The sequence below is a fragment of the Eleutherodactylus coqui genome, chromosome 9 (assembly GCF_035609145.1).
Source record: "Eleutherodactylus coqui strain aEleCoq1 chromosome 9, aEleCoq1.hap1, whole genome shotgun sequence".
In the NCBI taxonomy this organism is placed as follows: Eukaryota; Metazoa; Chordata; class Amphibia; order Anura; family Eleutherodactylidae; genus Eleutherodactylus; species Eleutherodactylus coqui.
This window is the reverse complement of record NC_089845.1, coordinates 75086480-75102154: the sequence shown is the minus strand read 5'-3', so window position 1 is coordinate 75102154 and position 15675 is coordinate 75086480. Positions and strand designations below refer to the sequence as shown.

The window sequence follows — 15675 nt, the reverse complement described above, 5'->3', positions numbered from 1 at the left end:
CGCACCTTTAGGGAATTCTTTTTTCACTTAAATTCATGCGTTTCGGAATGCCAATCATTTTAACAATAGGGTTTAATTAAAATGCTTGCTCCATTTGTCTTCTGCAGTTTCTACATATCACTGTATATAGACCCTGCAGCCTGTCCCATTTAGATGGGACGACCGTCGTTTACACAACTGCAAGAGCGTTGACGTCACCGCTAAGGTTATAAGCGCTTGTGCAGAGCATTTAGACAGGCAGAGTTCACCGCTGGATTGAAAATGTCTCGCTCAGCGCTTCACATTCCGCGTGAAGCACTGATAGGGGAGCGTTTAAAATCAGCGAGAATCCCGTTATCCAGCAATGTTCTTTATGTTGACTGAAAGTAACGAGAAGTCAACAATTAGTAGACAAGTTTTTTGCATTTACACAGGACGATTATCGTTAAATTTTGTTTGTTTGAACAAATTCTGAGCGATAATCGTCCCTTGTAAATGGCTTTTTAGTATTAGTAGGAGATCTGTCATTGAGGCTGGACTGACGGCTTATGCCCCTTTTACACGGGATGATTCTAATTTGCCCCAAGTAACGAGTTGGTGACATTATCGTCGGCTCGGGCAGCCTGTTTAGACTGCACGATACTCATTAAAGGGGTTGTCCCGCGAAACAAAGTGGGGGTATACACTTCTGTATGGCCATATTAATGCACTTTGTAATGTACATTGTGCATTAATTATGAGCCATACAGAAGTTATTCACTTACCTGTTCCATTGCTAGCGTCCTCGTCTCCATGGTGCCATCTAATTTTCAGCGTCTAATCGCCCGATCGTCTTCTCCGTGTTTAATGGGGCTGCTCGTGCTGGAGAGCTGCTCCTCGTAGCTCCGCCCCGTCACGTGTGCCGATTCCAGCCAATCAGGAGGCTGGAATCGGCAATGGACCGCACAGAAGACCTGCGGTCCACCGAGGGTGAAGATCCTGGCGGCCATCTTCGCAAGGTAAGTAAGAAGTCACCGGAGCGCGGGGATTCGGGTAAGTACTATCCGGTTTTTTTTTTCAACACATGCATCGGGTTTGTCTCGCGCCGAACGGGGGGGCTATTGAAAAAAAAAACAACCCGTTTCGGCGCGGGACAACCCCTTTAAGAATTGTGCAGTACTCGCTCACTTGTCATTCAGTGTTTCACATTCCATGTTTAAACTGCCCGACAAGTCAATATAGCGCCGGACGCTTTCACGCCGGGCTGAAAAGATAGTCTTGGAACTATCTTTTTGGCCGGAATACGTCGGCCGCTGCATGGGCTCCTATGGGAACAAATGACAGCGGCCAGAGAAGGGAGGTGGGTGGGAGTTTAGCAGCATGACTGCTAAACTTCCTCCCTCTTCTCGCCTCCTCTCGCCTCCCCTTCGTCTGTTTGTAATGGGAGGGGTGAAATGGGGGTGGAGCTTAGTTCTGCCCCCTCCCATTGCTGGCTGCGGACAAGGGGCGGGTGCTTAGCTGTGCCCTGTCCCACCCACTCCCATAGCAAACACCTGGAGGGATGGTGAGAGGAGTTGAGTCGGTGAGGGGGGAGGTAAGGGGAGGCAACGGCATTGCGGCCTAAGCGTATATATGTGCCGGGGCCTGTGCTGTCTGAATGGACGCACAGGCGTTAGATTTGTGTGCCAGGTCACTTGTATTTACAGCGCCGGCGGGCACACGTAAAAATGCCTACAGCTGTGTGAAAGAGGCCTGAGGCTTAGACTGCAATGTCTACACAAAGCAATATGTAGAAGCTGCAGAGGAGCCACAGTTTTAATTGAACTCTATTGCACAATTGATTTTCTGCCCAAAATCAATGCATTTAAGTGAAAAAACAAATTTGTCCATAGCCTTTAAATGATTAGTACTGTAGACAGTTGTTCATACAATCCCACTTTAGTACCAAGTTAGTTCATAACATAGAAAGATTCTGATTATTTTTGGCCCCGACTGCCCCCTAATACATGCAGTGAAGTCCTGGAAAAGGAATAGTGGGCACAGTGATATCACAGTACAAAGAAAATCCTCTTAAGCAAAATTGGGAGTGAGGAATCATGCAGACAATAATATCTCTGCAGTGGAATAATGTGCAAAGTGATGCTACAGAATAAGAAGAATGCACCCAGTCATGTCACACAGTGATCTTACCACACAGAGGTAATGTGAACAGTGCTGCCACAGTAGGAGGATAATGCACTCAGCAAATATATAGGTCTGGAATCATAGAAACTATGATAGGGATAAGGAATGCTATCTTTTCTCCTTAGAGAGAACACCTAGAAGGTGAGTGAAGAAACTTAGGCCTCGGTCAAACGACCATTTTTTGCCGCGATGTGCGGATGCGCATGCAATCTGCGCATATATAGAACCATTGCTTCGCAATGGGATCGGTCACATGTCCGCTTTTTATGCAGATATGCGATAAATTATAGGACACGACGAATCGCAGATCGCGCCTATCTGCGTTCTGCGATTCCTTGTGTTCTATATATGCGCTCAATGGGGCCGGCGGCAGCAGCGCCGACCCCATTGAGAACATATACTATAAAGATCATTCTCCTCTGCCACAGCTGTAACGATGCATTCTCCTCTGCCACAGAAGAACGATGTTCGCCCATTGAATTCAATGGAGCCGGTAATACAGCCGGCTCCATTGAAAGCAATGGGCTGCTGGTGAGCGCGGCATGAATTTTCGGGAAGGGCTTAAAAATATAAGCCCTTGCCTGAAAACCATCCAAAAATGTGTAAAAATAAAAAAAATATTTATATACTTACCTTGTCCCTGCAGCCGGAGTTCAGCTGTGGCCGGCCGGCAGTTCTCCTGAACTGCTCTGTGTAGTTTTCAGCAGGCGGGGATTTAAAATCCCCGCCTGCTGAATGGGCTGCCTCTGATTGGTCACAACCCTCACCAATCAGAGGCAGCTCTCACTCACCCATTCATGAATTCATGAATGGGTGAGTGAGTGCTGCCTCTGATTGGCTCAGCGCAAGGACCAATCAGGGGCAGCTCTCAGCTATTGAATGACAGCTGAGAGCTGCCCCTGATTGGTCCCTGCGCTCAGCCAATCAGAGGCAGCACTCACTCACCCATTCATAAATTCATGAATGGGTGAGTGAGAGCTGCCTCTGATTGGTGAGGGCTGTGACCAATCAGAGGCAGCCCATTCAGCAGGCGGGGATTTTAAATCCCCGGCTGCTAAATACTACACAGAGCAGTTCAGGAGAACTGCCGGCCGGCCGCGGCTGAACTCCGGCTGCAGGGACAAGGTGAGTATATATATATATATATATATTTTTTTTTTACACATTTTTGGATGGTTTTCAGGGAAGGGCTTATATGTTTAAGCCCTTCCCGAAAATTCATCCTGCGCTCGCCAGCAGCCCATTGCTGTATTGCCGGCTCCAATGAATTTGAAAGGGCGGACAGCACTCCTTTGATCAGGCCCGTTTTGCCGAAAACGCTGCTAGCTGCAGATTTTTCAGCGAACCGTCGGCCCCGGTCGCGCGATTTGCGGATGCGCATCCGTCATGCGATCCGCAAATCGTGGCAAAAAACGGTCGTCTGACCGAGGCCTTATAAGGCCATTCATGCTCCTCTGGGTAATATGCAACTAATGGAGATGGAACAATACCTCTGAAGCGCCATCTATTGGAAGGCAGCATTCCTCAAAGTCAATGTTAGTCTCTTTATGCAAGCCTTGTAACAATAACCGGGAATTGTAAGCCAAGCCAGAATCCATACACAGCCAGCTGTTTCGGGGTGTTTGCCCCTGATGGGTGTGCAGTATGTTTCTGGCTTGGCTAGCGAGAGGCCTGGGATGGGGATCAGGAACACTATCTTTTCTCCTTAGAGAGAACACTTAGAATGTGAGTGAGGATTTATAAGTCCCAGGGATAATGTACACAGTTGTATCACATTGTACAGTAATAAAGCCCTGGCCTATTTCCTTGGTCTATTGGTGAACTGCATTCAATGTTTCATGTTTCCTTTCAACCTCACCTCTGAATGGAGCATGCACCCCTTTCTTCTGCCTCATATAAATGGCACAGAGCATTCCGTGGTGATCTCAGTCTTTGCTGACAGCAGAAGTCAAGTAACCACTGCAGCCAATAAGAGACTGCAGTGTCACCATCGACTCTCCTGGCATCAGAGCTTTAACTCATGCGCGGCATGATGCCAGAAGTTTGGAAAGATGAAGCTGCCTCCTCTGATTGGCTGCAGTGATCACGTGACTTCTGCTGTGCCATTGAAGACTCTGCTCATTTTACTAGGGGCATAAGAAAGATGAGTATGGTTTATTTTATTATTTTAGTGCATGGCCAGCTTGTTAAAAAAAACTTTAAGTCGGAAACCCCTTTTATATGTTTATATATTAATAAATGCTGTTGCTCTTTAATTTACCCCATTTTACCAATAAAATTAAGTCAAGTACACTTAAGAGTTATCCTGAGCCTGCTCTTTTCTGCTTGTAGGTTTTTACTGATGTTCTTTAATGTGTTGATGTGAATCGACATGATTTTAATAAGTAGGTAGCTCCTCAACATTATTATTCATTTTTGGCCATTTTCTTGCTATTTTTGCCCCAAATTACATTTTCTACAGCATGCTTGTCCATTCATATGGACTATCCAAACGCATGGTCCTTAGTGAAGCCAGAAGTTTCTAAAATGTCTTGGCAAGCAGAGGTGCAGATATTAGCAGACACTCCAGAGTAGTTAAAGCTGCTCCAAGGGTGAACCATAACAGTCAGTGTTGAACTTGATTTATATTTGGTAATTATAAAAACAAGAAATAAAATAATACTGAGTCTTGGAAGGGAACATAACCTGCTATTCTTTTTATTTAGCTTGTGAAGTGAATTTATCACCTTGAAGTCAGATCAGAACTGCAAAAATCTGGAATGTGGCCAGTTTTCCGGAAGGCTGATTTTGTGGTTATGGCAGCTTTCCACATCATGGCAAGCCTGGACCTCTCATTATCACTCATTTGAAGCCACAAGTGAAGCCACAAGTAAGTGGAGAATTAGACACCGGTGATCATTCCCCAGCTCAGCAATCTAAATATTTAGTCTGTACTTGTTTTTTTAATTTCTTCCACTGATTATTTTTGCTTGAGCTTGGATTATATGAAAATTATTATTTTAGAAAGCAAATTTAATGGAAACATAATAGCAAAACAGCAAACAGCGCACCTTATTTTATGTTACTCCTAATCATATTCACATCTAATATAAAAAAGCCTACAGGCTTTTTCTTGCACCCCACTTTGACCCCTTTGCGTGACCTTTCGTGGATGATTTTGGTGTCATTAGATTAGTGACATCCTCACCGCTGCCATAAAATCATAAAATTGATAAATTGACAGACCTGTCAGGCAAGGTCAGAGTGCCTATGTTAAGTCTAGCAGCGCTGTTATGCTTCAGCCAACAGCGCCGGTAGGGAGAGTCAAGTGTTGCTGAGCAATGTTTATATCAAGTGCTTACCAGTCTGAGTGTTGCCATTTCCCCAAAACGTGGATGACCAAGCCGTGGATGACGCAAAGTTCAAGCCGAATCCTTGGCTTGAAAGTTCTAAAAACATTTACAACCATCTTTCCAAACATTCTATGCTCGCGTAGAGAACATCGGGCTTTTCCTCGACAGCAGATGTTGGGAGAAAGAACAATCAGGCTACTGAATTTCAACATGTCTCTCCCTATGCCTGTTCATGGTGGGGTGTCGAGAAGAGTAGCTGTTGACAGAATCGGAGTCTGGCCAACAACTATCTAAAGTGTATAGCCAGCTTATGTGTGGTCCCTGAGGAGCAACAATTGGGCTACATAAAAAGAAATTAGTGGTAGGGAACGCTAAATCTAAACTATTGGCTTGTGCTGTCTTTAAATGGATGAATTCTCATGAATACAACCCCCCGACTATACAATTTATTGTGGCACCTTACTGCCATAGAGGTGAAATCCTTCATTTGGGATTATCCTCTATGAGCCAGTGCAAAGAGTGTCACTCTCTCTCACTGGTGAATTTATGTAATACTATAGTTATTGGTGGTTAAAGAAGTCAGAGCTGTTGCTGTCCGCTGTAACTTATAGTTTGTGGGCCTCAATGCAAAATTTGTAGAAGGGCCAGGGCAGTTTCTAGGGAATGTGAACAATAGGGCAAACATCAAAAAATCACCACCTACCCCCATATACCAAAGCATTATAAAAGCTACCAAACAATTGCACACAATTTAAAAAATAAAACCATTTTTTTTATTTTGTGAAAGTGAAATAAAACCACACACATGCTGTTGCTGCTTCTTAATAACTCATATAATTACCTCTATACTGTCACTCAACTAAACCCACTATCCCAAAGCTAACATTACCAGTAACAACACTATATAAGGGCCAAATTGTACCACAACACCATAATCAGATATTGCAGCCACATAGGGACTGAATAATACCACTTAAAGGGGTTGTCCCGCGGCAGCAAGTGGGTCTATAGACTTCTGTATGGCCATATTAATGCACTTTGTAATGTACATTGTGCATTAATTATGAGCCATACAGAAGTTATAAAAAGTTTTTTACTTACCTGCTCCGTTGCTAGCGTCCTCGTTCCCATGGAGCCGACTAATTTTCGCCCTCCGATGGCCAAATTAGCCGCGCTTGCGCAGTCCGGGTCTTCTGCTGTTCTCTATGGGGCTCCGTGTAGCTCCGTGTAGCTCCGCCCCGTCACGTGCCGATTCCAGCCAATCAGGAGGCTGGAATCGGCAATGGACCGCACAGAAGAGCTGCGGTCCACGGAGGTAGAGGATCCCGGCGGCCATCTTCACCGGTAAGTATAGAAGTCACCGGAGCGCCGGGATTCAGGTAAGCGCTGTGCTGTTCTTTTTTTCAGTCCCTGCATCGGGGTTGTCTCGCGCCGAACGGGGGGGGGGGGTTTGAAAAAAAAAAAACCCGTTTCGGCGCGGGACAACCCCTTTAACTGTTACTAAATGACCACTACAGAGGTCAATATTACCAATAACAACACTATATGAGGGCCAAATTATACCTCCGATCGTGACCACCTAATACTGAAAAAGCAGCACATAAAGACCAATAATACCCTGACACAGTGACCATATACCGTATTTCCCCCCAAAATAAGCCCTACCCTGTTTTTTTATGATTTTGGGGTAGACTTGAAATATAAACCCTACCCTGAAAATAAGCCCTAGCCACATTACATAAAAAAGGAATACATCACCCAGCAGGCTTGGTCTGGTTTCTTCCACTGATCTCTAGAGCTCCTGCAGTCTTTGGCCGCCCAGAGAAGATCACTTCTTGGTTACAGGATTCATAAATCCCGTCTCCAGGAAGCAACGGCTCTGATTGGTACTCGAGCGCTGCTCAGCCAATCAATGCAGCGCACAATGAACCAATGCAGTGGCTGTGATTTGTTCATCGAGCGCTGCTCAGCCAATCATTGCAGTGCTCAATGAACAAATCACAGCCATCGCATTGGTTTATCGATCACTGCATTGATTGGCTGAGCAGAACTCAAGAACTATATGAAATCTAGTGGTTCTCAACATGGCACGGAAACACTATATAAAGTAAATTCCATGTTGGGAACTGCTAGATTACATAATGATGGGATTCTGGTCATAAGCATTGTTTCAGTTTCTACCATGGTTTGATTTCAAGGATGCGGTTCTGAGGCATTTTCTACGTGTGGAGAAGAGGTGGTGATCTCAGAAGGTTACACATCCATTTGATTCATGCATGAAATGGAGGAAGTTTATTGTATGCAGACATATCTGGAAATTCACCGGACTCCAATATCCTACTTCAACTGCTCCATGGGAGTGTGTATGCTTGTTTTATTGTGTTTTATTTGCTAATCAAAGGGCCATGAGATGCATGGTCCTACAGACTGATCAACTGAAAGTGATCAATAGAACGCTCAATGACTCTATCAACTAAGTGGTCAATAAGCCGGGATATACTGCTTTTCATATAAAATGTACTAGCCTAGGGTACTCAAATTAGGGGTTTAGTAATGTGAACTACTTCACCCAATAGTTTAGTGTTGCAAATACGTCCAATTGATACTTTTTTATTTTGAGGTCTGTTGCCTTGATGGATTCTCTTCAAAAACACAGAATGGTTTGGTCAAAATCCCAACATTTATATATTACACATGTTAACTCCATAGCTTTTTCTACTTTAGAGAAGCCAAAAAAAATGACTTTGAAGCAAGTGTTAAATTCACAACAGACTAGTGTTTTTGAGTTCAGGAAAAATTACCTTGGCATTTTGCAGAGCTGGCTGATAACTGGATGGTCTGTAATACATTCTATGGGTGATGTCCGTATGAATATCTCCAAGGAACAGTTCCTCCACCAAATGATCCAAGTTATGATGTAAGTATTGCTTTTCCACACGGATAAGTTGAAGTTCATGCATTGCAAAATTAAGAGCCTCCAAACATTTAAAACTGTTGTCTTCTTTCCACAGATCATAAGCAACATCTGTTTTCCAGGGCTTGTCTGCAGGTAGTATGAAGCCAGGACAGGTTTGGTTCACCAACCATGTTAGATTCTCTGCTACACTTTCACTGTGAGGTACTACTTGTACATGGTGAAGTTGGTAATCAGCCTCGGTCCCACCGCGGACAATCCATGATGCCTGGCGGAGACGGCTCTTTCCACGAATGACCAAAGTGAAGGTGGGATTTGTACAGTGGTTGCCTCCATAATAGAACTGATATGCTTTGAATGTGTTATTGTTATAAAACTTGTAGGATCTTGTGATGAATTCAGGTCCTGATCGAACTTCACATCTAAATTGTTGAAACAGTTTCCAATTAATTAAATGTGTATTTCACTGTTTTAATACATTTTTAGAATGAATAAAAATAGTCATGCAACTAAATGGACACGTGGTAGAATTGCATTTTTTTCTAGGATTAGTCAAAGTTGCAATTTGCACTTTAGGCATTCAATGTGAATTAATAACATCACTAGGCGGTTGAGGTTAAAAAATAGCACATAAATAGTATGCGTTACATTTTGGGCATATATGCACAGCATATACAGAGTTATACAACCTCTACTGTAAGGGATAGTCACCTATCAGTGCAAAAACATATAGTATAGGATTATAAATGGTGTAGCTCCTGGTCAACACAATGGGAGAAGGCTAAATAAGATACTAAATAGTTGGTTTGGAAACAACTGAAAATCGTAAAGTGTGTTCAAAATGGAGCTACACATGAAATAGTTTGACAAGACTTGTAATAATCATTATAATACAATAAACTGCTATTATTATATGTCTAATTCAAGAAGAACATTCTAGCCAAAGAAAACACCCTGTAATTTACTGTCTCTGTGTGTCTGTAAAACACACCTTAATAGTTTACTGTTTCTATGCTGCGCAGTGTAGATTGCTAATGCCTAAGGGTGCAATCCTTTTCTGTAAAACACAGAAATGCTGATTGCGGCCAGTACCTGGGCTCATCATAGTGATTGATCAGACGAGCCCAAGTGTTGGCCGGAATCAGCGGAGCTCCGTTTGCGCTTTGCAGCTGTAAGACACTTGTTTAGCACCGTTATGGCTTGTTTTTTTTTGGACAGTATATTAATGCCTGGTACAATTTAATGCAAATTATTTAAAAATGTCTCCCCCCAGCTGAAAATCTGTTCCAAAACCTCGCATGGGCACTTTTCTGTCGAGCTAAAAAAAGCTGACAGGAATAGAATTCTAGTGAAGTGGAAACCAAAGAGGTCTCTGCCACACCTGATGAAGCCTATGGTTCTATCTCAGTTCCGTCCTGGTTTCTGTCTTCATGAAGTTTGCTGCATGGAGGACAGAAACCAGAATGGAGCGAGCGCTGTATCCCAAAAACATGATATGAAAAGAGCATCTAAAAGAGCATCTCTGCTCTGAAAGACCCATATACAATATTTCATTGGGTACTATGTAATACCTTCTTTTTCCTGTAGTGGCGTTGCCCAAACCATAAGCAGCATGAAGACCAAACAGGCATTTCAGGAAAAAACATACTTGAAAAGGCAGCCGAGACGGGGGCAAGAGTTACCCGGCCACACCCTGCCAGCTTCTACCAGCCTGAATAGGTAAGAATTGACAGGTCTATTCCTGTTGAGTAGAAGGAGAGATTGGTCAATCTGGCTCCTCTAAGTGGGGAGAAGCCAGTTGGGCCCCGTGATGCTTCTCCCCGTTCCTGGTAGCTTTTTTGAATATGTGTTTTTTTTCCTAAAATGCTGCAGATTTTCAGAATAAAATGTACATCTTTTTTGTGGGCGCCTGTCTGGTCTTCATGCTGCCTGTGGTTTGGGCAGCATGAACCTATTGACAGGTTCCCTTCAGTGGGTTAACATATTCTGAAACAATTGACAAGTATTAATTCTGCACTGTAGGTAAATTATATTGTTCGTTCATAACAAATACTTGTCGATAAAATATAATGGTCGGATAGTAATACTATGGCATAAGAGATCAAACATTGTATCATTTACTGTAAATCCCTCTCTGCCCTTTGAGATTTCCCAGTTGTTCTGGTTTGTCTACTGAACCCAAGAATTCTTTTTCCTTCAAACATGAACACAATCTGATATTCTTCTATGGAACCACAGCATCTAAGTGTTTATATAATCCAATCTGAGTGGTATGTCAATTGTGGGGAATGCAGCTTTTAATGAAAGCTCAGATACATTAATAGCCGCAAAGCATAGCAGGGTGGGTTCTGCATTCCAAAATGCTCAAAGAGCCCCCTCTGACAACCAAATTAAAACATGTGAATTACAGCCTCATAAGGAATGAATGTACTTGATTCTAAATATAAATGTAAAAGAAACAGCAATGGTTTGCCAAGTACTTCTAGGGCCAGACAGCAAGGAAACAACTCTCTATAGACAGGTTTTCCCTACTGTGTCCTATGCCAGACCACAAGGATACAGGAGACAGCTTGTTGTGGCTGCCGCTCCACCACTTTATGAGTGGACACCAGAATCTTGAAACCAAAGCAAGTGCTAAGACAGTCTTATGCTGTCTCTTTGGTGGTTGAACTGCAGGTTACATTTTTGACAGTGACGGTCAGCAGAGTTTGATGTTTTGTGGTTGTGATGTCATTGGTTTGGATGTTAGGAACTGTAGGACGATTAAAGTCATCATGTTCTTGAGTTGTCATTTTGATTACAAAATATTTAATTTGCATTGAGAAAACTGGAGCGGGTGTCCGCCTCTGGATTGCACAGCAAATACAGCCCCGTAGCATGCTATGACAAAACACGATTTCTTCTACACAAGCGGAAAGCAATTGCGAAAAATCACAGTATGCTCTATCTCTGTGCGGATTCCGCATGGACGTCTTCCATTGAAGGCAATGAAAGCCATCCAACCCGTAGCCCTTCCGCAATGACAGGCAGGGATTTAAAAAAAAAAACTGTACTGCACATGTCCGATGGCGAGCCGTGTGGACCATCCGCAGTACAGTAAAGAAAGAGGAAATGTTAGGTACGTGCAGACGCCAGCTGGGACATAGGGTCGTATTCCGCTGCGGGCTCCTGCTTGCCAAATCCGACCCAGCTGTGTGCAGCCGGCCTTAGGAGAACCATAACGCCATTTGTGCTAAATATGTCAATATATAATTCTAGAAACAAAGGTCTTTAGGATAGGCGTGAGCCAACAGCACCAGCAATCGCTAGAGTTAGCACGCTTTCATAGATGTGAAGACACTCATTACATGTAGTCATTATTGTAACATATGTCTGTATAGTCACATTATTATTGCTAAGTGCATGCACAGATAGTTCGCTATCTTTGATGGGTTTTTTTTTGTCCAGGATGAACATATATGTATCTCAAGAGAAAAATCAGAAGAAAATGATATAATGGCAGCCTAGATAGATCATGTGGTCTTTTTCTGCTATTAATCTTCTATATAATTTATGATTTTCTTAATTTATTCAGTCGGAATACAAATTAAAAATGCACAGCATAGGAAAAATTTCCAAAGAGATAAAAAATATGGGAAGAGTAGATAAAGCATAGAATACATAGACATGCTTTAGAAAATAACAGGCTGGATTCACACGCAGGATTTTTTTATGTTTTTTCCATAGCGAACAGTATTGGCTTTTTTCTTGGCCAAAAACAATGTTACTTTGTAGAGTAACTAAGCTTTGTTTTGCTTCTGGGATTTGAGTTTTTCATATGATTTTAAGGTAATTTGTAATATCCATCATTAGAGGATTTTGCTTCCTTTTCTTTTAAACAGTTTCTAAGCTTCCCTCAACGCAAAACTTGACAGATTAAGCAGTGAGTATAGAGTAGGGAGTATGCAATGTCTGAGTCAGGGTGCCTTTACACCTAAAGATTTATCGTTCCCATGTCAGAATTCATTCGTTTGCTTAGGCAGCCTGGCTATACAGGAAGATAAATCATTCGCTTGTTCGCTTGCTAAATCATTCAGTGGTTCACATTCACCGTACTAGTCAATGAGAATGACTGGACAATCGGTATTTAAATCGAATGATTATCAAATGAGCCAATGATGATTTTCATGTATGTATGAAATTAAAGGAGATGTCCCGCGCCGAAACGGGTTTTTTTTTTTTAAACCCCCCCCCCCGTTCGGCGCGAGACAACCCCGATGCAGGGGTTAAAAAAACCACCCGCACAGCGCTTACCTGAATCCCGGCGGTCCGGCGTCTTCATACTCACCTGCTGAAGATGGCCGCCGGGATCCTCTGTCTTCATGGACCGCAGGGCTTCTGTGCGGTCCATTGCCGATTCCAGCCTCCTGATTGGCTGGAATCGGCACGTGACGGGGCGGAGCTACACGGAGCCGGCATTCTACACGAGCGGCCCCATAGAAGACAGGAGAAGACCCGGACTGCGCAAGCGCGGCTAATTTGGCCATCGGAGGGCGAAAATTAGTCGGCACCATGGAGACGAGGACGCCAGCAACGGAGCAGGTAAGTATAAAACTTTTTATAACTTCTGTATGGCTCATAATTAATGCACAATGTACATTACAAAGTGCATTATTATGGCCATGCAGAAGTGTATAGACCCACTTGCTGCCTCGGGACAACCCCTTTAATGATGAACGATCTGTAAACAAATTATTATCCATCGTTCGATCGTTGGCCGTGTTTAAACTAAACGATATCGTTCAAATTTGAACAATCTTGTGATTTTTTGAACAATAATATACGCACCTTAACCTTTCCAATCCATTTTGTATCCTGGTTTTCCTAAGGGGCTTACTCTTTTTCTGCTGTTATACAACGGCGCTATCTGCTGGCTAAAGCCAGTACTGCATGAGGTGACACGTTGGATAGGCTCCAACACCAGAAAGGCTGGCAATATGCAGTAAGAGAACCCCGACGGACGTCTTCCAACATCAGAGCTGTACAGCCTTAAATCATAATGTCTTCAGAGGTCAGACAGTGGATTGGGAAGGGTTAAGGGAAGTAGCTGTGTTATCTGCGTACAAAAGACCTATCTTATCAGCTCTCTTATCATCTGTTTCACACTCCCTGTGGCAGAATTATATAAAACATAACATAGAAAGCATTTTGTTTTTTAGTATTTTTGGGATTACAGAATTAAAAATGCCACAAAAAATATTGTACAAACGGTATGAAATGCATGGAGTGGCTTATAAGCCTTTAAAAATGTTGCAAAAAAAGCCATATGAATAAACCATAAACATAAAGTAAACCAGAAATTTCTATGCCAGGTAACGCAAGAGCTCAGATTCCATGTGCTGATCATAGCGATGTATGATTGATCGCTCCATTGAATGCAATGTATCATATTGGGGGTATTACTTTAGATAAGTTAGTACAGCAGTGACTTGAGAGAAATATTGTATAATGTCTGAAGTATTTCGCCAATCACAAAAAAACTATAGATCACAAGTTCAAAACTTAGAAAAAAGCGAGACATATTCCTTTACCCTGTAGAAACCCAATGTCCCTCGATGTTTGGAGGCATCTGCACTGTGACTCGGGCTCCATTGTGTAAATGTTTCAGCATATGGTGACATTGTGACTCTTTGTAAGTCCTCCATGCTGTTTTCTCAAGAGATCTGGGATGTGACCTACTGTCACTTAACAGTACATTGGACCCGTCGCTTAAACCTGCGAAGAAGAGAAAATATAAATCAAATTCAACGATTCATTGAATCACACATGAATGTCTCATTCTTGTAAAGATCTATTTCCACAAACAGTTCTAGAAAGGATTACATCAAGCCTTTGGAACTCTGCATAATGAGTCAAATCTGTGTCAGAACATGTGCGAATATGCAGTATAAAGGTAATTAAGGTAACTAGCTGGTATAATGTGATGGTGATTAAATGGAAGATAACATCTAAACAGCACAGGCTATGGCATAACAACTATAACATCTAACCTCTGGTCTTATCTATTGCTTTATTACATTTTTTCAGTGGTAACTAGAGATGAGTGAGCATACTCGGTAAGGCGATATACTCGGGAGAGCATCGCCTTTTTCGAGTACCTGCTGGCTTGTCCCTGAAGATTCGGGGGGGCCACGGGGTCGGGGGCGATGCGGGGTGGCGGAGGGGAGCGGGGTGGAGAGTGAGAGAGATCGCTTTCACTCTTTCCCTCCCGATCCCCTCCAAAACCCCCCGCTCACCCCAGCGGCCCCCCGAATCTTCAGGGACGAGCCAGCAGGTACTCGAAAAAGGTGATGCTCTCTCGAGTATATCGCCTTACCAAGTATGCTCGCTCATCTCTAGTTGTAACTCATTTCTTGGTTTGTTTTTAATAAGTAAACGTATAAAACAACCTGTCACTGAATACTGTGGACCCTCAGGGTTAAGGGTCTTTTTACATGAGTTGACTGTTGTACCAGTGATTAACACTCCTGATGATCATTCAGTGAATGGAGGCGGTGCAGGCGCTTCCGACCACCTGTTTCCATTTACAGTGAACAGGCAGTCATTCATAGATGAATGACAACCTGTTCACAAAGTCAGATCTTCATTTTTCTACTTGCACAAACTGAAGGGCCCTTTTACATTGAACGATTATCCTTCAGATTCTCACTAGATCGCGTGAATCTGAGCGATAATCGGTTAGTGTAAATGCTGCGAATGACAAACGATAATTTGTTCCTTGTTCCGTTTCTGCAGGCATAAACATTAAATAATAATTACCCTGTGTAAACAGGCAGTCATTTATCTATGAATGACTGCCTGTTTACCATGGATGGAGGCGGGTGGCCAAAAGTGATCTGCGGCTGCTCCGTCTCTATTCACTGAGCGATCCTTGTTCCTGTGTGACAATTGTCCAGTGTAAAAGGACCTTTAAGTCCCATTTACACACAAATATAATCTTTTAAACGACTGAAAGATTTTGCGATCTTTTTGCATAAAGTGTTAATGGCCATTAATGATGGATTTTAGGTTCACCTTAAAATCATCGTTCAAATGAAAAGTGCATGATGGCAGTGTTTACATGTAACAACTATCGCTCATTTTCGGTCATTTGAACTAATTTTGAGCGATAATTATTACGTGTAAATGGGCCTTAACTCCTTCTGATCGAGCTTATTAAGTCTAGTATTATGCAAATACTCAAGACAAACCAGCTATTTAAACACACTGTTAGCCACTTTCATTTGGTAGTATTTGGTCAATATATTT

General features: G+C 42.8%; 1 protein-coding gene across 1 annotated transcript in view; it reads right to left on the bottom strand.

Moving 5' to 3' along the window:
* Positions 1 to 15675, bottom strand: part of APCDD1 (APC down-regulated 1) — a 75759-nt gene that overhangs the window by 19350 nt on the left and 40734 nt on the right. The window contains exons 2-3 of the mRNA XM_066579543.1: positions 13959 to 14142; positions 8276 to 8810 (exon numbers count right to left, since the gene is read on the bottom strand). Of these exons, the coding sequence (XP_066435640.1) occupies positions 8276 to 8810; positions 13959 to 14142 (719 nt within the window). The remainder of the gene's footprint in view (positions 1 to 8275; positions 8811 to 13958; positions 14143 to 15675) is intronic.